Raw genomic sequence first — 24,097 nt, forward strand, 5'->3', positions numbered from 1 at the left:
AGTCGGGCCCCTTCTCCTGATCTGCTCCCGGGTGGAGAAAGCGTCTCAGTTATGACATCTGTACTAATCCCATAGCAGCTTCAGACCAAGGATGGAGACTCTTCCCCATGCTGGCTCCAGGGTCATTCCCAGTGCTAGCTCTGCCTCCATGGGACCAGTGTCCCCCTGCCAGAGCTGGGGCCAGAAGCAGGGGGCCGTGTCTCCAGGAGGGAGGGGGAGGGATGACACCTGGAAAGGGGAAAGTGGCCAAGCCTGGTGACACAGCTAGAGGCAGGGGCGGGGCTGGCAGTGGAGCCCCGGATGCAGGGCTGGGAGCTCATGTGCGGGGCCAGAGGGAGCAGAGCTGGCAGCCAGGAGCCTACATGCAGGGCCGGCAGCTGGGGCCCTGGCACAGGGCACCAGGCACCTCCCCACACCCCTAGTTTCTGCACCTAGGCATGGGACAGCTTAATCCATGGGGATAACAATGTGATCAGCCCGGAGATGGGCCCTCACTCACATCATTCCTGCTGGTTGGCCTATGCGCCTGTCCATTGTCCCAGTCGTCGTACCTCAGCTAGGGTGGCCTGCTTCTCCCAGTCTCCTTCCCAAGCTAGCCCGGGAAGTGGAAGGGGAAGTTGTTTTTGGCCTCCCCCACAGGGCCAGCAGAACAATCACACAGCTGGAGTGAGCATGGCCCCTCCTACAAATGCAATAATCCCCTGCCCCTACCTGGTTCCATGCCCTGAGCCAGCCCTGGGGTGGGGCTCTCCGACCTCTCCATGGGTTGCCCATCTGCTGGCACCAAGGACCCGTTGGGGACTTCCCAGCCTTTCTTCTTGTGAATGTCAGCAGCCATTCCTCAGAGGCTGGCAGGGACCTGCACACAAAGGAGACTGTCAGCTCTCCATGTCCCGCTGCTCTCTCACCTAGTCTTGCTGCTCCCCAGTGTGGGCAGACGGAAGCACCATGACACAATGGGCATCGCATCAGAGCAGTGGTGAGGGGGGAAACCTATCCAGGAATGTCTGGGTGGGGTGGCAGCAGCAATGGGGAATGGGCCAGAGGGTAAGTAGTTCAGTTCTCTTTGATCATGGCCTGGAGCTCACCAGGGGTAGGAAACAGCTGGGTATATCTCTGGTAGCACATGGAGCAGAAGTGTAAAAGCCATCTCTGTGCCATCTATCCATAGCAGGTGGGACACATCTACAGGAGGTACCTCTTCTACATCCAGGCTGAGATCACATCCAGGTTACTCAGCCACAGGAAGAGCCTGCAGTTCTCTCTTCCGTTGTGGGAGCCATGCCACAAAAGGGACAGTGGTAGATGGGGGCGGGTCCTGGGGAGGGTGACAAGGGAAAGGGCACATCCTCTGAGCAGCCCTGACAACCTTTCAATGGGGGCATGAGGAGCAGAAGCATCGAGACGATCCTTGGAGTGCTACTGGCTGCTTTGGGCCAGGAGGACTGGTTGGAGGAGCCAAGTGGGGAAGAGTGGTCACAGGGAACAAGACCCATCCCTCATCAATGGGGCCGGTTGGTCTGAATGAGGGGAAGCAATGGCTCTAGAGATCCCCAGAGCAGTAACATAATGAAAGAGGGTGGGAGCCGGGTCGGAAGGGTGAGAAGCTAGCATTGGGAGTTAGTCAAGCATGGCTCATTCAGTCACTTCCCCACGGCTGGCCCCAATCCCGATCAGACTCCTGAGCCAGCTGGATGCCAGCGCCTCACCAGGCCAGTGGGAGCATGTGGGCAGGAGGAATCAGAGTGGAGCCTTGAGCCCCCCTTCCTCACCCACACTCCCAAGGGCTTGGCGCTCATCAGGAAGAGCTCCTCACTCCGCTAGCTTAAGCAGCATCCATCCCAGCCACTCACTGGCTGGGGAGTGATGGGGGAGCACAGAGGAGGCCAAAGAGATGGGTGTCCTGTCTGTGCCCACAGCCCTTGTTCTTAGGCCTGTCACTAGCACCAACCCACCACTGCTACTGATTGCTTGACACCAAGAAAACAAAGATGTACCGAAATGGCTAGAGACGAGGCTCAAGCTCTGCTAGGAGCAGGGTGGCGTACTGGATTGAGCGCTGTAGGGGGGCTCAGAAGAGGCAGGCTCTATTCCTGGTTCTGCTGCTGAGTGACCGCCCTGCCTCAGTTTCCCCATCTGTAAAAGGGGATGATGCTGACCTTCTTTGTAACATGCTTTCAGAGATAAAGACAAAAAAGCTCAGCCTCCTTGCCTAGACCTTGAGCAGAGCTGAGACTTTGGTCACATTAGCATTCGCCGCCTAATTCTTCTGGCTCGGTTGGGGTGCACAAAGCTCCTGGAAAGGCTTCACGAAAGCTGCTCTAGTCCCAACAGGGTTTCCTCTCTTCCACAGTCCTGTTTAATGGAGGCCATTGGTTTTCTCTTTCTAGGGCCTGAGGCCAACTCATTGGTCCCCTTGTTATTTGTTGTCCTGGGTTTGGGCTGAATTCACCTCTGTGCCACATGAGTGCCTAATCACCACTCAAACCACACTGGAGTCCTGTGACACTAGCCCGTATGCTGGCTCCTCTGCCCAGCCTGCCCTTTGCACTGGCACTGCTTCACCTCTCCCTGCATTCGGCATGTGTATTTGAAATGGATAGAGCACAGAAAAGAGAAAGAGTGGCTTAGCCAACCAAACAATATCGATATTTCGCTCTTGCCTAGTGCTTTTCATCAATAGATCTCAAAGTGCTTTAAAAAGGAGGTCAGTACCATTATCCCCATTTTATTAATGGGGAAACTGAGGCACAGGGAGGGACATGATTGGCCCAAGATCAACCAGCAAAGCAGTGGCAGAGCCAAACATTGGTCCCAGGCCTCCTGGGTCCCAGGCCACTGAATCACCCTGAAGTAGCCTGTAAAGTTGCTAGCAGTAATAGACTCTCTCATTGGATAGGGTTTCCCCGCACTGAAAACCCGACAAGCCATTGTCACATAAAAAGTTGGGTAACACGCCAAGTGCGGCCTACAAAAGCAATGCCACATGTGAGTCTCAAGTTTGTTTTCCCTCATGGTGCAATAAGTTGTTTTTTAGATTAAATATGCTCATGTTTGGCCATCATTTTTCGTAACTGATGGTTCATCTATCAGCAGAACCCGGCACATAAAATCTTCAGAGAACACCATGGAGAATTGGCCACTCTCTCCTAGGGCTTCAAAGAGGACTGAGGCAACAGAGTTCCCTCAGCTTATTCAAAATAGCCACCATCGCCTATCCCTCTTACCATGAGGGAAACCAAGCTGCCTTCAGGGAAAGGGTGGACCTCCCATGCTGAGGAAGAGAGAAGTACTGTGAGGACTAGGTGAATGGAGACATGGGCAGCCTGTGTCCCCCGGAGAACAGTGGGAGACCGCAGCTGTTCTGAAAGTGGGGAGATTTTTGTGGAATTCTCTGAATATTATTATTCATCCTGCCTCCTTATCCAGTATGGCCAACCTCAGGAGAGCCAAACTCATGAGTTGGACCCCCACATACCATGTGGTTGGCCCCTCAAATCATGAGACTTCAAAAACATCCTCAGGCCATGGTTCCCAGCCTGTCTTTTGCCTTTCTAACTCCCCTCTACTCCTGTGGCTCTGCATGTGTGATCCTTTCAGATTGACAAGGCAACCTCCAGCACACACTGAAATACACCCCTCCCCTGGCTGCTCAGAGGGAGCCCCCACTTACCCTCTCCGCACCGCTGAGATGGGGAGCTGCCATCCCCTGCCTATTACTGTCTTGACTCCCACTCCTGGGCCTTGCTGCCCCACAAGGCTTCTCTCCTACCTGGATCCCGAGGCAAAGAGAAATGATGAGGCAGCGGGAGGTGTTGCTGGTGGGTCCAGCAGCAGCTCTTCCCCGATTACCCCCTTCACTGCCTCCTGCTGCCATGGACCCCCTGTAGATGTCAAACCCTGTGACTCCCGATCAGTTCATGAGTGTTGGCAACACTGATATTGCCTTCCCCTGGCTGCTGGGAAGGGACTCCCCTCACCCCCCTGTTTGGGGGAGCTGCCAGGCTATCCTCTCCATCTTCCCCCCATCACTGCCCTCTGCACCCCCCTAGCCTGCCTCCTGCCCCCATGCCTCCCTAAACCTGCCTCCTGCCCACCCCCATGCTTGCTCCCCATCACACTCCCGATCCCCCTTTCACAGGGTCTCTGCTGCTCCTCACAGTCCTTTGGCCCATCCACCCCCCTGAGCCATCTCACTGAAAACAGTGGGAAGGAGCATCCAGCTTTATTCAGGACAGCTTTCTGAGCCTATAGGGAAATGGCAGCCCCACTGCCAGTCAGGACCAGCTTTAGGAAGTGTGGGGCCCAATTCGAACAGTTTTGATGAGCCCCCGGCAGGGATGACCAAAAAAAAAAAAAAAAGCCCACACATGTAAAAAAACACATGGGGCTTGTACTCACCGGGCGGTGCTCCGAGTCTTCGGTGGCACTTCGGCGACAGGTCCTTCACTCGCTCCAGGTCTTCGACGGCACTGAAGGACCCACCGCCGAAGTGCCGCCGAAGACCTGGAGCGCCGCCAGGTGAGTAAAAATTAAAAAGGCGCCTCTTGCCAGGGAAGAGATTCTCACTGGGCGCGGGGCACTCTTAGGCGTGGGGCCCAATTCAGGGGAACTGGTGGAATTGGCCTAAAGCCGGCCCTGCTGCCAGTGTAGCAGGGTGGACACCCACTCCTGCCTGGGAGGGCTGGAAAGCAGCCCTGGAGAGGGCTGCAGCTCTAAAAGCTGGGCTGACTGGGGAAGCAACCACAGCTGGGCCACACCCCAATCAGGCCACAGCTGGCCTGTATAAAAAGGCTGGGAGCCAGGAGCTCAACAGTTTCCCTCTGCCTGGCTGCAGGGAGCGAGAGACAGGGTACCTGAGTGGAGTAGGGCTGGGGAAAGGCAGAGGAGCTGGGGAGCTCCAGCCTGGAAAGCCCCAGGCTGCAGCCTAGCACAAGGCCAATGGGTACTGGGGGTTGCAGAGGGCAGCCCAGGGGTAGGCAAAGGCAGCAGGTCCAAACCCAACCTTGCCAGTGATGAGTAGGCTGATACTGCAGTCTGCCCCAGGGTGTGGGGGCTAGATGATGACTGGCAGTAGCCTTATACTGAAGCGAGGTGGGGATAGTGGGTGAGGGTTTCCTGGGGAGGGGAGACCCTGAGAGAAAGGGGTTACTGTCAGGGGGCAGCACCCCAGGTAAACAGGGCACCGGAATCCAGGGAGGGACATGGGGGCCAAGTGGCAGGCAGTAGTGGATCACCGGCCTGCAGAGGGCGCTCCAGGCTGGAAATTGAGCTAATTCCCTGAGAGACCAGCAGGAGGCACCGCAGGGGTGAGTCTGCACGCTTACAGCCAGGAATGGGAGAAGGTGGCCATTTTGAACTAGAGAAAATTAATGAGTTGGCAGCATGCCTTTCATCATATTTCCATAAGACATGTACAAAACCCCACCCCAAACCACTAGACTCGCGAGCTAGTAATACCGTCAGCCCCATCGAACAAACAGCTCTGCAGAGCAAAAAAACAGCCCATGATGCTGGGATGAAACTCTTCCAATGTAGCCTCTGCAGAAGAATTCAGTGTTAACGTCTTTCATGACACAAAACAAAGGTCACTCACAAGGCTCTCCATTGTTTAGAAGACTCCATTTAAAATTCCCAGAATGGCTTTTCCATCAGAAAACTCCAGCTCCAGGGTAGCCTGTCAGGTTCCTAACTCCTGTGGAAGATCTGTAGCCAGTTTTGGCTGGCTTCCTGCACTGGTGGACGGCTGGCCCACTCAGCTCCCCAGGCTACAGGCTGAAAGATCTGGAACAAACTCCTTTTGGAAATTCCACGTGGGACAGACATTCTGGTTCTCTCACGGCTCCAGTTTGGCATTTTGGGTTCTAGCCCAAAGCCACTGCTGCTGCACAGGTGTTGCAATTGCACCATCTGTGCAAGTCTCCTTCATACAACCAATGAAATTGTTACATGCAAATTAGCTATAGAGTAACAGTTGGTGATTGATTGATTTACCTCTGATGGGGTCTAAATTAGCTGTTACCACTCAAGAAAGAGATCTTGGAGTCATTGTGGATAGCTCTCTGAAAACATCCACTCAATGTGCAGCGGAAATCAAAAAAGCTAACAGAATATTGGGAATAATTAAGAAAGGGACAGATAATAGGGCTGAAAATGTAACAGTTTGGACAGTAACAGACCACGCAGCCCAGTGATGACTGAACCGCTCTCAGCCATGCTTGTAGCTGTGTCATTGCTTCGACCTGATTCAACAGACATTCTAGGCTTTATAGGGTAAATCCTGCAGCCTTATTATGTACATTCAGATGGAGTCATAGACTCATAGACTTTAAGGTCAGAAGGGACCATTATGATCATCTAGTCTGACCTCCTGCACAATGCAGGCCACAGAATCCCACCCATCCACTTCTATAACAAACCCCTAGCCTATGTCTGAGTTATCGAAGTCCCCAAATTGTGGTTTGAAGACCTCAAGCTGTGGAGAATCCTCCAGAAAGTGACCCATGCCCCATGCTGCAGAGGAAGGCGAAATTCCTTCCCGACCCCAAATATGGCGATCAGTTAAACCCTGAGCATGTGGGCAAGACTCACCAGCCAGCACCCAGGAAAGAATTTTCTGTAGTAACTCAGATCCCACCCCATCTAACATCCCATCACAGACCACTGGGCATACTTACCTGCTGATAATCAAAGATCAATTGCCAAATTAATTGCCAAAATTAGGCTATCCCATCATACCATCCCCTCCATAAATTTATCAAGCTTAGTCTTAAAGCCAGATATGTCTTTTGTCCCCACTACTCCCCTTGGAAGGCTGTTCCAGAACTTCACTCCTCTAATGGTTAGAAACCTTCGTCTAATTTCAAGTCTAAACTTCCTAGTGTCCAGTTTATATCCATTTGTTCTGGTGTCCACATTGTTACTAAGCTTAAATAATTCCTCTCCCTCCCTAATATTAATCCCTCTGATATATTTATAAAGAGCAATCATATACCCCAGAGGGAGGGGTTTGGACATAAGGAAGAGGGGGGGATGGATACTAGACCAATAGGTCATACTGGTGGTACTGAGTCCCTACCAAATTGGGTAACAAAGGTGAGAGAAGCCAAACAGCAAAAATTAGGATGTTTGTTCACCAATGCGAGAAGCCTAGGTAACAAAATGGAGGAATTGGAGCTCCTGGTCCGAGAATTGAAACCGGATATCGTAGGAATAACCGAAACATGGTGGAACGGTAGTCATGACTGGAGTATAGGTATGGAAGGGTATGTGCTGTTTAGGAAAGACCAAAACAAAGGCAAAGGTGGGGGAGTAGCATTGTATGTCAATAATGAGGTAAACTGTAATGAAATAACTAGTAATGGAATGGATAATACAGAGTCTGTTTGGGCAATGGTCACATTAGGGAAGAAAACTACTAGAGCCTCCCCTGGGATAGTGATTGGGGTGTGCTATAGACCGCCGGGATCTAGCTAGGATAGGGATAGAGAACTCTTTAATGTTTTTAAGGAGGTAAATACTAATAGGAACTGTATGATCATGGGAGACTTTAACTTCCCGGATATAGATTGGGGAACAAATGCTAGTAATAATAATAGGGCTCAGCTTTTCCTAGACGTGATAGCTGATGAATTCCTTCATCAAGTAGTAGCTGAACCGATGAGGGGGGATGCCATTTTAGATTTGGTTTTGGTGAGTAGTGAGGACCTTGTTGAGGAAATGGTTGTAGGGGACAACCTTGGCTCGAGTGATCATGAGCTAATTCGGTTCAAAATAAATGGAAGGATAAACAAAATTGCATCTGAGACTAAGGTTTACGATTTCAAAAGGGCTAACTTTACGAAATTAAGGCGACTAGTTAGGGAAGTGGATTGGACTAACATATTTAGGGATCTAAAGGCGGAAGACGCCTGGGATTATTTCAGGTTGAAGTTGCAGGAGCTGTCAGAGGCCTGTATCCCGAGAAAGGGAAAATGGTCCTTAGGTAGCAGTTTTAGACCGAGCTGGATGAGCAAGCGTCTCAGAGGGGTGATTAAGAAAAAACAGAAAGCGTACAAGGAGTGGAAGATGGGAGGGATCAGCAAAGAAACCTACCTTATTGAGGTCAGAGGGTGTAGGGATGCAGTGAGAAAGGCCAAAAGCCGGGTAGAGATGGACCTTGTGAAGGGAATTAAAACCAATAGTAAAAGGTTTTTTAGCCATATAAATAGGAAGAAAACCAAGAAAGAAGAAGTGGGACCGCTTAAAACTGTAAACGGAGTGGAGATTAAGGATAAGCTAGGCATGGCACAATATCTAAATGAATATTTTGCCTCGGTCTTTAATGAGACTAATGAAGGGCTTAGGAATAGTGGCAGAGTGACTGATGGGAATGAAGGTGTGGGGTTGGAAATTACAGTATCCGAGGTAGAAGCCAAACTTGAAGAGCTTAACGGTAGTAAATCCGGCGGCCCAGATAATCTTCATCCTAGAATATTAAAGGAATTGGCGAGTGAAATTGCAAGCCCATTAGCGATAATTTTTAACGAATCTCTAAACTCGGGGGTTGTACTGTTTGACTTAGATTAGCTAATATAGTTCCTATTTTCAAGAAGGGGAAAAAAAGTGACCCGGGTAACTACAGGCCTGTTAGTTTAACATCTGTAGTATGTAAAGTCATGGAAAAAATATTAAAGGAGAGAGTAGTTACGGACCTTGAGGTCAATGGCAATTGGGACAAATTACAACATGGTTTTACGAAAGGTAGATCGTGCCAAACCAACCTGATCTCCTTCTTTGAGAAAGTAACAGATTTTTTAGACAAGGGAAATGCGGTGGATCTAATATATCTTGATTTCAGTAAGGCGTTTGATACGGTACCGCATGAAGAATTACTGGTTAAATTGGAAAAGATGGGGATTGAAATGAAAATCCAGAGGTGGATAAGGAACTGGTTAAAGGGGAGACTGCAGCGGGTCGTATTGAAAGGTGATCTGTCGGGTTGGAGGGAGGTTACCAGTGGAGTTCCTCAAGGTTCGGTTTTGGGTCCGATCTTATTCAATCTATTTATCGCTGACCTCGGAACCAAAAGTAGGAGTGGGCTGATAAAGTTTGCGGATGACACGAAGTTGGGAGGTATTGCCAATTCGGAGAAGGATCGGGATATCCTCCAGGGAGATTTGGATGACCTTGTAAACTGGAGTATTAGTAATAGGATGAAATTCAATAGTGAGAAGTGTAAGGTTATACATTTAGGGATGACTAACAGGAATTTTAGTTATAAGCTGGGGACGCACCAGTTGGAAGTAACGGAAGAGGAGAAGGTCCTCGGAGTCCTGGTTGATCGCAGGATGACTATGAGTCGGCAATGTGATGTGGCCGTTGAAAAAGCTAATGCGGTCTTGGGATGCATTAGGCGAGGTATTTCTAGTAGAGATAAGGAGGTGCTAGTCCCGTTATACAAGGCGTTGGTGAGACCTCATTTGGAGTACTGTGTGCAGTTTTGGTCTCCCATGTTTAAGAAGGATGAATTCAAACTGGAACGGGTACAAAGAAGGGCCACTAGAATGATCCGAGGAATGGAAAGCCTGTCGTATGAAAGGAGACTTGAGGAGCTCGGTTTGTTTTCCTTAACCAAAAGAAGGTTGAGAGGAGATATGATTGCTCTCTTTAAATATATCAGAGGGATAAATACCAGGGAGGGAGAGGAATTATTTCAGTTCAGTACTAATGTGGACACGAGAACAAATGGATATAAATTGGCAGTCGGGAAGTTTAGGCTTGAAATTAGACGAAGGTTTCTAACCATCAGGGGAGTGAAATTCTGGAACAGCCTACTGAGGGAAACAGTGGGGGCGAAGGACCTCTCTGGCTTTAAGATTAAGCTTGATAAGTTTATGGAGGGAATGGTTTGATAGGATAACGTGATTTAGTCAATAGGTCAATAACGTGCGACCACTGGTAATTAGTACCGAGGGTCAATGTTGGGATATTGAAAGTCTTTTTCCTGAATGTCTGGCTGGAGAGTCTTGCCCGCATGCTCGGGGTTCAGCTGATCGCCATATTTGGGGTCGGGAAAGAATTTTCCTCCAGGGTAGATTGGCAGTGGCCCTGGAGGTTTTACGCCTTCCTCCGCAGCATGGGGCAGGGGTCGCTTGCTGGAGGATTATCTGCTACTTGAAGTCTTTAAATCAGGATTTGGGGACTTCAACAGCTGAGTCAAGGGAGAGAATTATTTCAGGAGTGGGTGGGTCAGCTTTTGTGGCCTGCATCTTGCGGGAGGTCAGACTAGATGATCATAATGGTCCCTTCTGATCTTAAGTTCTATGATTCTATGATTCTATGATATCCCCCCTCAACCTTCTTTTGGTTAGGCTAAACAAGCCAAGCTCTTTCAGTCTCCTTTCATAAGACAGGTTTTCCATTCCTCGGATCATCCTAGTAGCCCGTCTCTGAACCTGTTCCAGTTTGAATTCATCCTTCTTAAACATGGGAGACCAGAACTGGACACAGTATTCCAGATGAGGTCTCACCAGTGCCTTGTATAACGGTACTAACACCTCCTTATCTTTGCTGGAAATACCTCGCCTGATGCATCCTAAAACCGCATTAGCTTTTTTTACGGCCATATCACATTGGCAGCTCATAGTCATCCTGTGATCAACCAATACTCCGAGGTCCTTCTCCTCCTCTGTTACTTCCAACTGATGCGTCCTCAATTTATAACTAAAATTCTTGTTATTAATCACTAAATGCATGACCTTGCACTTTTCACTATTAAATTTCATTCTATTACTATTACTCCAGTTTACAAGGACATCCAGATCTTCCTGTATGATATCCCGGTCCTTCTCTGTGTTAGCAATACCTCCCAGCTTTGTGTCATCCGCAAACTTTATTAGCACATTCCCACTTTTTGTGCCAAGGTCAGTAATAAAAAGGTTAAATAAAATTGGTCCCAAAACTGATCCCTGAGGAACTCCACTAGTAACCTCCTTCCAGCCTGACAGTTCACCTTTCAGTATGATCCGTTGTAGTCTCCCCTTTAACCAGTTCCTTATCCACCTTTCAATTTTCATATTTATCCCCATCTTTTCCAATTTAACTAATAATTCCCCATGTGGAACTGTGTCAAATGCCTTACTGAAATCGAGGTAAATTAGATCCACTGCATTTCCTTTGTCTAAAAAATCTGTTACTTTCTCAAAGAAGGAGATCAGGTTGGTTTGGCACGATCTACCTTTTGTGAAACCATGTTGTATTTTGTCCCAATTACCATTGACCTCAATGTCCTTAACTACCCTCTCCTTCAAAAAATTTTCCAAGACCTTACATACTACAGATGTCAAACTAACAGGCCTATAGTTACTCGGATCACTTTTTTTTCCTTTCTTAAAAATAGAAACTATGTTAGCAAGTCTCCAGTCGTACGGTACAACCCCTGAGTTTACCGATTCATTAAAAATTCTTGCTAATGGGCTTGCAATTTCATGTGCCAGTTCCTTTAATATTCTTGGATGAAGATTATCTGGGCCCTCCGATTTAGTCCCATTAAACTGTTCGAGTTTGGCTTCTACCTCAGATGTGGTAATATCTACCTTCATATCCTCATTCCCAATTGTCATCCTTCCATTATCCCTAAGCTCCTCATTAGCCTTATTAAAGACCGAGGCAAAGTATTTATTTAGATATTGGGCCATGCCTAGATTATCTTTAACCTCCACTCCATCCTCAGCGTTTAGCGGTCCCACTTCTTCTTTCTTTGTTTTCTTCTTATTTATATGGCTATAGAACCTTTTACTATTGGTTTTAATCCCCTTTGCAAGGTCCAACTCTACATGGCTTTTAGCCTTTCTCACTTCATCCCTACATGTTCTGACCTCAATAAGGTAGCTTTCCCTGCTAATCCCGCCCATCTTCAACTCCCTGTAGGCTTTCTGCTTTTTCTTAATCACCTCTCTGAGATGCTTGCTCATTCAGCTTGGTCTACAACTCCTGCCTATGATTTTTTTCCCCTTTCTTGGGATGCAGGCTTCTGATAGTTTCTGCAACTTTGACTTGAAGTAATTCCAGGCCTCCTCTCCTTTTAGATCCACAAGTTCTTCAGTCCAATCCACTTGCCTAACTAATTTCCTTAATTCTTTAAAGTTAGCCCTTTTGAAATAAAAAACCCTAGTCCCAGATGTATTTTTGTTTATCCTTCCATCTAGTTTGAACTGAATTAACTCATGATCACTCGAACCAAGGTTGTCCCCTACAACCATTTCTTCTATGAGGTCCTCACTACTCACCAAAACCAAATCTAAAATGGCATCCCCCCTTGTTGGCTCTTCAACTACTTGATGAAGAAATCCATCAGCTATCACATCCAGAAAAATTTGAGCCCTATTACTACTACTAGCACTTGTCCTCCAGTCTATATCTGGGAAGTTAAAGTCTCCCATGATCACACAATTCCCATTAGTGTTTACTTCATTAAAAACACTAAAGAGGTCTCTATCCATCTCCAAATCAGATCCCGGCGGTCTGTAGCACACCCCAAGCACGATCTCAGGGGAGGCTCTAGTAGCTTTCTTTCCCAATGTGATTTTTGCCCAGACAGACTCTATCTTATCCATTCCATCCCTTCTTATTTCTTTACAGTTAACCTCATCATTGACATACAATGTTACTCCACCACCTTTGCCTTTATTTCTGTCTTTCCTAAACAGCACATAGCCTTCAATACCTGTACTCCAGTCATGACTACTATTCCACCATGTTTCTGTTATCCCTATAATATCCGGTTTCACTTCCTGCACCAGTAGCTCTAGTTCCTCCATTTTGTTTCCTAGGCTCCTTGCATTAGTGTACAGACAGCTTAATTTTTGCTGTTTGGCTTCACTGACATTCTTTATCTGGTTAGGCACAGGCATTCTACCACCAGTATCACCTATTAGACTGGTATCTACACTACCCTTCCTCCTTATGTCCATTCTTCTGCTCATGGCTGTATCCTCTCTTACTTTGTTTTCTTCCCTCTCGGTGTTAAATTCTGGCGTGGAGATTACCTGGACATCTCCCAACTATCTCCCCCAAATTCCTAGTTTAAAGCTCTCTTAATCAGTTGGGCGAGCCTGCATCCTAGAAGTCTATTTCCCTCCTTACTCAGGTGAAGTCCATCCCGAGAGAACAGTCCTCTGTCCATGAATGCTTCCCAGTGGCCGTACATCCCAAAGCCCTCCTTATAGCACCACTGCCTGAGCCATCTGTTGATCGCCATAATCTTGTCACGCCTTTGTTGCCCTTCTCTAGGAACAGGCAGAATCCCACTGAAGATCACCTGAGCCTCGATTTCCTTAAGCGTCTTCCCCAGCCTGGCATAGTCTCCCTTGATACGTTCCAGCGAGAACCTAGCCGTATCATTTGTTCCCAAATGAAGGATAATCAATGGATTCTTTCCTGCTCCCATTAAGATCCTTTTCAGCCTCAGGTCCACATCCCGTATCTTAGCACCCGGCAGACAGCACATCCTTCTGTTCTCCGGATCAGCTCTAGTTACAGGCCTGTCTATTCTTCTCAGTAAGGAGTCACCAATCACGTAGACCTGCCTTTTCCTGGTGACAGTATGATTCTCTGGTCTATCCCCTGCTCCCACTGGCTGCAAGTCCTCTCGATTCCTGTTCGCCCTTAGTCCTCTCGATTCCTGTTCGCCCTTTAAGTCAAGTTTAAGAGTATGTATCAGTAACTTAAGAGGAGTAAAATCATTACAGGGCTACTCTAATTACTGGCAGGGTTGGGAGCACCAGTGATTAAACTAGCAGAGCAAAGCAAGGCCCTACACTAAGCTCACAACATTGCTCTGTTTATAAAGTAGTAACTCTTGGATATTGTGTTTGATCAATTCCAGAATTTCAGGGAATGTTCCAGGCGCCACTGGGCAAGAATCCTACTGACTTGGGGAGAAAACCGGACCTCCACAACAGTCTCACTTCCACTCAAATCACCTTGGGTCACTCTGAATACAGGGATTGAGGCAGTGAACTCAGGGCTAGGGGTAGTGGGCTTCCTCACCCCACTCTGGCCTGCTCCCGCACTTCTGTATCCCGAGTGACCAAATGGGGGGTGTTGTGTATTTGGTTGTCGTGGTAATAGAATCTTGTGTTGCTATGGCAACTGAGTTAGATTATTAGGGGATAGCCCAGCCAGTTTTGGCTGGCTGTTGGTTAGTTCTGTGTGGTAATAAATGGCTGCTTCAAGGTTTACAGCTCTCTGTGTCTACAGTGATTTCTTTCTAAAACTGTTGCCCCCAAGGATATAACAATGTGGCAACAAGGGTGGGCTCTCTGTGCTGCCCCAGCAACAGAAGGAAGTAGAAGTTAAGGTACACAAAAAAAAAACCCCACCAAACCCCTTTTTTGCTGCTAGAAGGGGGTGAGAACTGGCTTGTTTGCACTGGCTTTGGCAGCATGGCGCTGGGGGACTTGGGCAGCGCAGCACTTGTGGGGGGGGGGGATTCGGCAGCACGGCACTCGCGGGGGGGGGGTGTTACGGTGGGGCGGCACTCTTTCTTTTAGCTTGGGGCAGCAAAAAAGTTAGAGTTGGCCCTGTGTATGTACTGAGCATTTTGAGCTTTTTGTTATTGCGAATGATATTACAGAAGAGAAGAAGGTGCCAATATTCTTAAGTGTTGTAGGGGCTAAGACAGGCCTGCAAACATGTGGCCCCCGGGCCGCATGCGGCCTGCGTAGGTTCACTGTGCGGCCCGCAGGCAAGTGGCGGGATGGGGCTGCTGCGTTTGCCCACCTCACAGCCCTGTGTGCGTGCGCCGCGCTCCAGCCGCCCTAACGGCCAGAACCACACGTCTCCGTCTCCCGCTCCACCCACCTGGCGTACAGCGAGTGCGTCACTTCCAGGGCCCACTGAGGCGGGAAGAGCTGGGCACGAGAAAGAGCCGGTAAGTGCTGAGTGAGGGGAGGGGCGCCTGGGCTCGAGCCGCAGCTCAGGGGGGTGGGGACTGGGCCAAGACCCCTCTCAACACCCCTCCTTCAGTCGGGGGTGGGGCGGGGTGGCTACTGCACTGGTTGATCCTACGGCAGCCTCCGTAGTGATTGAAAGGGGTGGGGGGCTTGAACTGTCTGTGGGCAGCCAGGAAATCCCCGGGGGAGACATGTGTGTGTCTCTGTGTGTGTGTTGCACCTGCCATGCCCCAACTGCTGCCCCCTTCCCTGGCCCCGGGACATTCCCCCTCCCTGGCCCCTATCACACAGCCCCCCCGCCCGCCCGGGCTCCCTGCAGCCCCTGTGTTTGTGTTGGACAGCCACATCCAATCCCTTCACACTGCCCTCCTTTCCCCTCCCCTTAGTTCACAGCCCCAGAAAATCCCTTCCAACTGTCCCCCTTTTCCCCTCCCCTTATTTCATGGTGGGGATGACGAGCTGAGTGGGCGGGCAAGCAGGCAGTGGCGGCGAGGCTTTATACTTCGAGGGGCAGGGGTTCCACAGGGCTGGGCGGTGCTGGGGCGGGGGATGTGTTGGGGGGGGCTGAGCGGGGGGGTTGGCAGGGACGGGGGATTTCGGCCCTCAGCTGTTTTCATTGGAGTAATATGGCCCTCGCTGCTTTACGAATTGTGCAGGCCTGGCCTAAGACCCACTCCCTGCTACGCAGCTTATTACACCCTGTTAAGCCAGAGACTAAATCTTACAGTGACATTTTGGAAATCCTGGGGTCCCATTTTTCTCCAAAACCACTGGTAATTGCTGAAAGATATAGGTTCCACAAAAGAGACCAGAAAGAAGATGAAACAGTTGTACAATTTGTAGCAACTTTGAGAAAGCTTGCAGAACACTGTGAATTTAAGGAGATATTAAATGATGCCCTACGTGACAGGTTAGTGTGTGGCCTGCACAGTGAAGCTATATGGAAGCGCCTATTGACAGAGGCTCAGCTTACCTTACAGAAGGCCATTGATTTTGCAATCTCCATGGAACTGGCTACAAAGGAGGTGCAATCCATCGGTGCATGCTCTAGGGTTCATAAGCTGTCACAAGAACCTACTCACAAAACTGTGGGGAGTCAGGAATGTTACCGCTGTGGTAAGCCAGGTCACCATGCATCAGAATGCTGGTGTAAGGACCTGGTGTGTCGACACTGTGGCAAAAAGGGACACACTGAGTGTGCCTGTAAACCAAAGAAAAAGAGGTCTGTGGTCTGGCTGACCAAAAAGGGAAATACCCTAGAGCAGACCCAGGATGACCAAGGAGATACCTCATCACAAGAAGAGCCACTCACGTTTTGTCTTTGGCAGTGGGCTCGCATGAATCCTGGGTAACCCTGTTGTTGGACGGCAAACCTATACGCATGGAACTGGACACTGGTGCAGCCATTTCACTGGTCTTAAAGACTGTGTAAAAAGAAAAGCTACAGCATCTTCCGCTTAAAGCAACAAAAACAGTGCAGAAGACATATATGGGAGAAGCTGTGCCCATGTTGGGCACTACTGATGTTAAGGTGGAGCTCAATGGACAGGCTGCTAAATTGCCACAGTTTGTGGTGAGAGCAGGGCCAGCTCCAGGCACCAGCCCAGCAAGCAGCTGCTTGGGGCGGCCAACGGTGAGGGGCGGCATGTCCGGGTCTTCGGTGGCAATTCGGCGGCGTGTCCCTCACTCCCTCTCAGAGTGAAGGACCAGCTGCCGAATTGCCACCAAAGACTGAAGCGGCGGCAGTAGAGCTGCAGATCGTGATTGTGGCTTTTTTTTTTCTTCTGCTTGAGGCGGCAAAAACCCAGCCTTGGGCAAGAGGTAATTACCCAGCCTTAATGGGTAGATCTTGGCTTAGGAAGATCCAGCTGAATTGGGCAGAAATGCACCGAATGACTAAAGAAGAAATCGGTCTGACCACTATACTAAGGAAACACGCTGCTGTTTTTGGAGAGGATCTGGGAAGTATGAAGGGAATCACTGTGACATTGAACATTAAACTTGACAGTCAGCCAAAATATCTGAAAGCCAGAACTGTGCCATATGCCATCAGGCTGAAGAGGACCTGGAGTGCCTGGTCACAAATGGAGACCTAATACCAGTTACCCATAGCCCATGGGCAACTCCTATTGTTCCAATAGTGAAGAAAGATGGCTCCCTCCGGATTTGCGGTGATTTTAAAGTCACTGTCAACCCAGTGTTGTGTGCAGAGCAATACCCGCTTCCCCGCATCGATGACCTCTTCGCAGGCCTGGCTGGGGGACAAAAGTTCAGTAAGATTGATCTGAGTCAAGCGTATTTACAGATGCATGTTGATGAAAAGTCCCAAGAGCTGTTGACTATTGTGACGCACAAGGGGCTTTATCGATACTGTTGCCTACCCTTTGGAATAATATCTGCTCCCGCCCTGTTCCAGAGGGCCAGATCTTGTGTGGCTTGCCAGGAGTCCAGTGCTATCTGGATGACATCCTGGTCACTGGAAGGAATGAGGAGGATCACCTAAAGAATTTAGAGGCTACCCTACAAAGACTGGAAGAGTATGGACTAAGAGTCCACAAAGACAAGTGTGAATTCTTCCAGCCCTCTGTTGAATATTTGGGACACATCATTGATGCTACAGGTCTTCGTAAGGCCCCTGCCAAGGTTAAGGCTATTGTGGAGGCTTCCCCTCCTCGAAATGTTAGCCAGCTTCGCTCATTTCTAGGATTATTGAACTATTATGGAAAGTTCATCTCAGTTAGCCACACTGCTAAAACCACTTCACGAACTCCTTGGGCAGAACAAGGCCTGGAAGTGGACTGAAGCCTGTGATGTTGCATTTAACAAAGCTAAGGATGCATTGCTAAATTCTGAAGTTCTGACGTACTTTGATCCATCCTTACCCCTACAGTTGGCCTGCGATGCATCCCCTTATGGAGTGGGAGCAGTCATGTCACACATTATGCCTTCGGGAGAAGAGAGACCTATTACTTTTGCTTCACGAACTCTAAGCAAAGCAGAAACTAACTATGCCCAAACTGAACATGAGGCATTGGGAATCGTTTTCTAAATTCAGAAGTTTCATCAGTACCTGTTCGGATGGAAGTTTACTCTTCTCACAGACCATAGACCCCTGACTTCAATTTTTGGACCCCACACAGGCATTCCTCCATTAGCCGCTAGTCGTATGCAAAGTTGGGCATTGTTGCTTTCCGCACACTCATATGAAATCAAATATCAGAAATCCACTCTGCACGGCAATGCGGATGGTCTCTCAAGGTTGCCTTTGCCAGTCAAATGTCAAGATATTGCCCAGAAGGGAATATTTTACTTTGAACAGGTAGAGAATACACCCATCACCGCTACTCAGGTAAAGAAGGCAACTCGAGTTGACCCAGTATTGTCCCAAGTTATGGACCTGGTGATGCATGGAACATCTCGATGAACTTCTCTGGTCTCACCCGACCTTGTTAACTACATGTCCAAGAGGACGGAGTTATCAATCCAATCTGGTTGTTTGTTGTGGGGGAGATGTCATTATCTCACCACCACTGAGATTACAGATGTTAGAACCGCTCCATTCCGGAATACTGTGGAATAGTGCACATGAAGAAAATTGCATAAAGCTATATTTGGTGGCCTGGATTGGACAGTGCTATTGAAGAGAAGGCAAGAGCTTGTATATCATGTCAGGGTGTGAGGAATGCACCCCAGTGGGCACCCCTACATTCATGGGACTGGCCTGAAAACCCGTGGCAACGTATTCATGTTGACTTCGCTGGCCCACTTGAAGGAATCATATTCTTGGTGGTGGTAGATGCCCATTCTAAATGGCCAGAAGTCTCTATAATGCAGTCCACTACTGCAGAGAGTACTATCCAAAAACTACGAGGACTCTTTAGTCATTTCGGTCTGCCAGAACAACTTGTGAGCGACAATGGACCACAGTTCGTCTCTCAGGAGCTTCAAAAGTTTATGAAGGCAAATGGGATACACCACATCACTTCAGCACCATATCCAATCCCTCAGACAGGGATAAACACCTACAAGATCTTTATCAAGCATTCTTAAAACTACAATACCCACCTGCTGAAGTGAAAAAACAGATTGACAGAGCCAGAAGAGTACCCAGAAGCCACCTACTACAGGACAGGCCCAACAAAGAAAATAACAGAACGCCACGGCCGTCACCTTCAGCCCCCAACTAAAACCTCTCCAGCGCATCATCAAAGATCTACAACCTATCCTGAAAGATGATACCTCACTCTCACAGATCTTGGGAGACAGACCAGTCCTCGCTTACAGACAGCCTCCCAACCTGAAGCAAATACTCACCAGCAACCACACACCATACAACATAAACACTAACCCAGGAACCTATCCTTGCAAAAAAGCCCGATGCCAGTTCTGTCCACATATCTATTGTGGCAAAATACCTGCCCCTCTGTTTGTCAGCTCAGTCCTTCCCAGCCTCAGAGACACAGGCTAGGGCAAAAGGGAAAAAAAACCCTTCTCAATCTCACAAGGCCGAGCTGATTCCTTCTCAGCCCGCCCCCTAGCTCTTGTTTCTTCCCCCCCCCACTTGGGGAGAATGCCCTCCGTCCTGCAGCGAGTCTCAGAGCTCAGCTGTCCCTCCTTGCTGGCAGCTGCCCTGCTTCTCTCATCCTCCTTCCCCCCTCCCAGCTTCCTTGTCAGGGAGGGTTTAAAAAGGTCTCTAGCAACTGGGGCCAGCTGAACCTGATTAGTTGCTTCCTAACCCCTGCCCCAGCTGAACCTTATTTTGCTGGCTAAGCCTTCCGGGCTAATTGTTACCCCTCTCCAGGTAGCTAATTGGCCTGAATTTGCCACATATCCCGCCCCCCCGCTCAACACTACGGGGTTGGGCCACTTGGGTCGGAAAACAATGTACCCTCGACAGGCCATCCGCATTGCCATGTTGAGTCCCGGACCGGTGCCGAACCATGAAGTGGAAGGGCTGAAGCGACAGGAACCATCTCGTCACTCGCGCGTTCTTGTCCTTGTTCTGGTGCATCCATTGCAACGGGGCATGGTCCGTGACTAGGGCAAATCTCCGTCCCAGTAAATAATAGCGGAGGCTTTCTACGGCCCATTTTACCGCCAGACATTCCTTCTCTACGATGGCGTACTTCTGTTCTCTAGGCAGGAGCTTTCTACTGAGGTAGAGGACGGGGTGTTCGTCATCTCCGACCATTTGGGAAAGCACCGCCCCCAGGCCTACTTCCAAGGCGTCCGTCTGTAGGACGAACTCCTGCCCCCAGTCTGGGGCTACTAGGACAGGGTCCGTGCAGAGGGCCGTTCGTAGATCCACAAAAGCGGCTTCGGCCGCAGCAGACCATTTCACTATGTCTGGGCCCCGAGCCCTGGTCAGGTCCGTTAAGGGGCATGCCCTGGTGGCAAAGTGGGGAATGAACCGCCTATAGTACCCCACGAGTCCCAGGAATGCTCGGACCTGCTTTTTCCGCAGTGGCCAGGGCCACTTCAGTATGGCGTCTAGCTTGTTGAGTTGGGGCCTCACCACGCCCCTCCCCACTACATACCCCAGGTATCTGGCTTCAGCTAACCCGATCGAACACTTGGAGGGATTCGCGGTCAGTCCGGCCTTTCTCAGGGTATCTAGGACTGCCTCTACCTTTCCGAGATGCGTTTCCCAGTCGGGGCTATATATGATGACATCATCAAGATAGGCAGCCGCGTACTCCCTATGGGTCCGTAACAGCTTATCCATTAGCCGCTGGAAGGTAGCGGGGGCCCCATGTAATCCAAAGGGAAGAACGGTGTATTGATATAGTCCTTCCGGGGTTGCAAAGGCCGTCTTCTCCTTGTCGGTCTTTGCCAGGGGGATCTGCCAGTAGCCCTTGGTAAGGTCCAGGGTAGACATGAACCGGGCCTTTCCCAATCTGTCGATCAGTTTGTTGATCCTGGGTAAGGGGTGTGGGATTAGAATGTGAGATACTGAGCTGATTATGCTGGGAGTTGTGTGTGAAGGACTGGCCTTGGGCTTGTTCTCATTGGCCAGCTAATTGTAAATGGGATACAGGTGTGTAGGATAATTACCCTATGGGTTACAGCTGCAGCTGTGTTGATTTGATTAATCAATTAGTAATTGATTGACTACCATATTGTATATAAGAGCATGCTGGGAAATGAATAAAGAGAGATGTATACACACACACGCTGTCTCTCTCTGCTTGGGCTCTGTTCCTGCTCTTGTAATGCAACAAATGGTGACCCCGATGTGATTATTGAAGATAGTGTTGGTGGCCTGAGTTGTTAAAAGGAAAAGAGAAGCGCGCCTGAGTGTCAAGCAGCGGCTGCAGGGCGTCCAAAGAAGAAGGACACACCTAAACAGAGTTGTACGGCTGGGAACCATAGAGCGTCCAAACGGAGAGAAGCACCTGAAGCCCAGTGCCGAGCGGTAAGCTGCAGGGCATTTAAAAAAAAAAAAAAAAAAAAAAAAGGGGGGGGGCACACCTGAACCTAGAGGTGAGCAGTAAATATGGGAGCCGCTGCGTCTGCAGAGGAGAAAATGGTGCATGAAATTCTGACACGCATCGCGAGCGGCAGGGAAAAGTTCCCCTCTGATGCATTATCCCGCTTACTACAGTGGGGACGTTCAAGGGGACTTTCTGTATCACCCAATACAATATTTGATAAAACTGTGTGGGAGCGGATGGGCTGTGAACTTTGGAAATCAGTGGCTCAGGGTGACAAGGAAGCCTTCTCCCTGAGTCCAATATGGAAGAAGACAACAGAGATAGTGGAAGCCTTTGCAGCCGAGGCTGGAGTACAGGCGGCTCTATCTGACCTTTGTCACCCAACGCCCGGAATACCCTCCGTTTTGCCGGTTGGAGCCAGGGATTTTTTTGGTGGTGAGGACACAGTGATACCCTTGGCTTCCAACCCCTTCCCTATGGATGATGTTGCCTCTGCTACGATGCCATTACCCTCCAACGTAGCTATTGGCCCTAATATAACTGATCCTGCTTCGGTCCCGCTACCGCCCGATACACCCGAGCCTATGGAGACAACTTTGCCATATGCACCCCTTTCAAAGCCGTGCCGTATCCACGGGACCTGGGGGTGTCATGAATGCGGGGAAGCAGAGGAGGCTCGGGTGGAACATGTGCCATCACAGCCATGTTCTGATTTTACTCAGTTTACCCGGTCTGATGCTCTTTATGAGGAACTGCAACGCCAGGGTCGACAACTGCAGGCCATTTTTAACAAATTGGATCAAAAACAAGGTTTTCCAGCTGGATCATCACGGTCATGTCTTCACGAGTGTTTTCGTCCGACTTGCCCTTCTGCCCCACCTGACCCCGGGGACCCTCCGGACCCAGTACAGCGTTGGCATGGGGTCATAAAGGAAGCCATCCTTGAAGGGCTGACACCTGAGGCCTTTCCAGTAATTACACCAGACCCTCAACATCCTAATCACCGACAATGGGCCCCTTTGGATTGGAAATTGATCCGTGAGGCACAGAAATCAATTATGGCTTATGGACTAGATAATCTATATGTACAGTCTCTTATCGAACAGGTATTTACGGGCCAGGCGATGTGTCCGTATGATGCAATTAAACTAGCCGATCTACTTCTTACACCTACGCAAAAACTGTTGTGGAAAGACGATTGGGCCAAGAGAATCGACTTGGCCCTTGTCCACAATCTGGATCTACCGGACGGTGATCCCCGGCGCGTGGCCACTACTGAGATGCTTTTGGGAGCCGGCCGTTTTGCTGACCCACATTTGCAAGCCCGTCTTGAACCCCGGATCCTGCAGCAATCACAGGAACTAGCTTTGGCTGCCTTTAAGGCGGTGCCCCAGATGGGGAAGCCGAACCCGCCCTATGCTAAAATTACACAAGGCCTATCAGAACCATATTCCACCTTTTTGGATCGTCTCCGAGAAGCTATTGATAGATCCCCTAATCTGACGCCAGAAGCCAGGACTGCAGTTGGCCTTGATCTTGCCACCCAGAATGCAAATCCCACTTGCCGCCGTATCTTAGCTACCTTACCCAAAACTGCATCTCTGATGGAAATGATTGAAGCATGTAATAAGGCCACTATGTTTGAGGAGACGGATAAGGCAGCAATTCATGCTGAGGCACAGGCCTCTGCACTGGCCGTGACGTTACGACCTCTGCTCGGGCGACGGTGGGGGGCTAAAAGATCGACCCGGCCAGCCGGCCCTTGTTTTAGTTGTGGAAAACCCGGGCACCTCTGGCGGGACTGCCCATTGCAAAATGGGCAGCGAACCTCTGATATGTCATCTAGAGCTGCAACAGGCGCTTGTACACGACGTAATAGGTTTGGACAGCGAACCTCTGCCATGTCTCCTAACTCTGCAACTGGTGCTTGTGCACGATGTAATAAGTTTGGACATCATGCCAATGATTGCTGGGCACGTTATAAGAAAGATGGAACGCCGCTGCCGGGAAACGGATCACGGAGCGCTCCTCGGAGGAGCGCGACGATACAAGTACCTCCACCTACCAACCCGGCTGCCTGGAACACCTCACCGGAGCAACCCGTGGCAGTGCCGGAGTGGACCTGGCCACAGCATCAGATGTAGTTCTAGAGACTGATAAAGTTCAAGTTCTTCCTTCTAACACTGATGGCCCATTAGGATTTGGATTAAGTGCTCTTCTGATTGGCCGTTCATCGACATCTAAACAGGGTATTTTTGTTTTACCTGGCCTTATTGACGCCGATTATACCGGGAACATTGGGATAATGGTACGCGCCCTCTGCCCCCCTGTAACTATAATTGCTGGCACGCGTATTGCTCAACTAATACCCTTCAAGGGATGTGTACCCCGATCAACCCCGATTGATCGTGGGTCCCGAGGATTTGGATCCACTAGCCCTCCCCAAATTGCTTTTGCTATGGACATTACTTCGCGCAAGCCCACCCGTACTGTTCGGCTTCAAGGGTCCGATGGGCGGCAGATTATTCATGAAGCCTTGCTGGATACAGGGGCCGATGTGACTATAGTCCCCGCTCGGTTTTGGCCGGAATCTTGGCCCTTGCGGGATGCCGCCACACCGGTGACCGGCATTGGTGGGACTCAATTGACTCGCATTAGTGTGAATTTTATTACCATTTCTGATGTGGAAGATCCGGCCACGAGCGCAAAAGTTCGCCCCTATGTAAT

General features: G+C 49.6%; 1 protein-coding gene across 8 annotated transcripts in view; it reads right to left on the bottom strand.

Annotated features, from left to right (window-relative positions):
* Positions 1-24,097, bottom strand: part of MON1A (MON1 homolog A, secretory trafficking associated) — a 60,834-nt gene that overhangs the window by 17,163 nt on the left and 19,574 nt on the right. For 4 of the 8 annotated variants that reach the window (XR_005582905.1, XR_005582906.1, XM_039481929.1 and 1 more), the window contains exon 2: positions 712-859. Coding sequence is in view for 5 of the 8 variants with exons in the window: in XM_039481929.1 (XP_039337863.1) it covers positions 712-838 (127 nt within the window). In the remaining 3 variants the exon portion in view is untranslated. Of the gene's footprint in view, positions 1-711; positions 860-5,596; positions 5,626-13,300; positions 13,362-13,568; positions 13,615-24,097 lie in introns of those variants that run through there. The other 4 variants (XM_039481926.1, XM_039481928.1, XM_039481927.1 and 1 more) reach the window with 4 other exon arrangements.

Source organism: Mauremys reevesii, linkage group 7, assembly GCF_016161935.1.
Source record: "Mauremys reevesii isolate NIE-2019 linkage group 7, ASM1616193v1, whole genome shotgun sequence".
NCBI classification, from domain to species: Eukaryota; Metazoa; Chordata; order Testudines; family Geoemydidae; genus Mauremys; species Mauremys reevesii.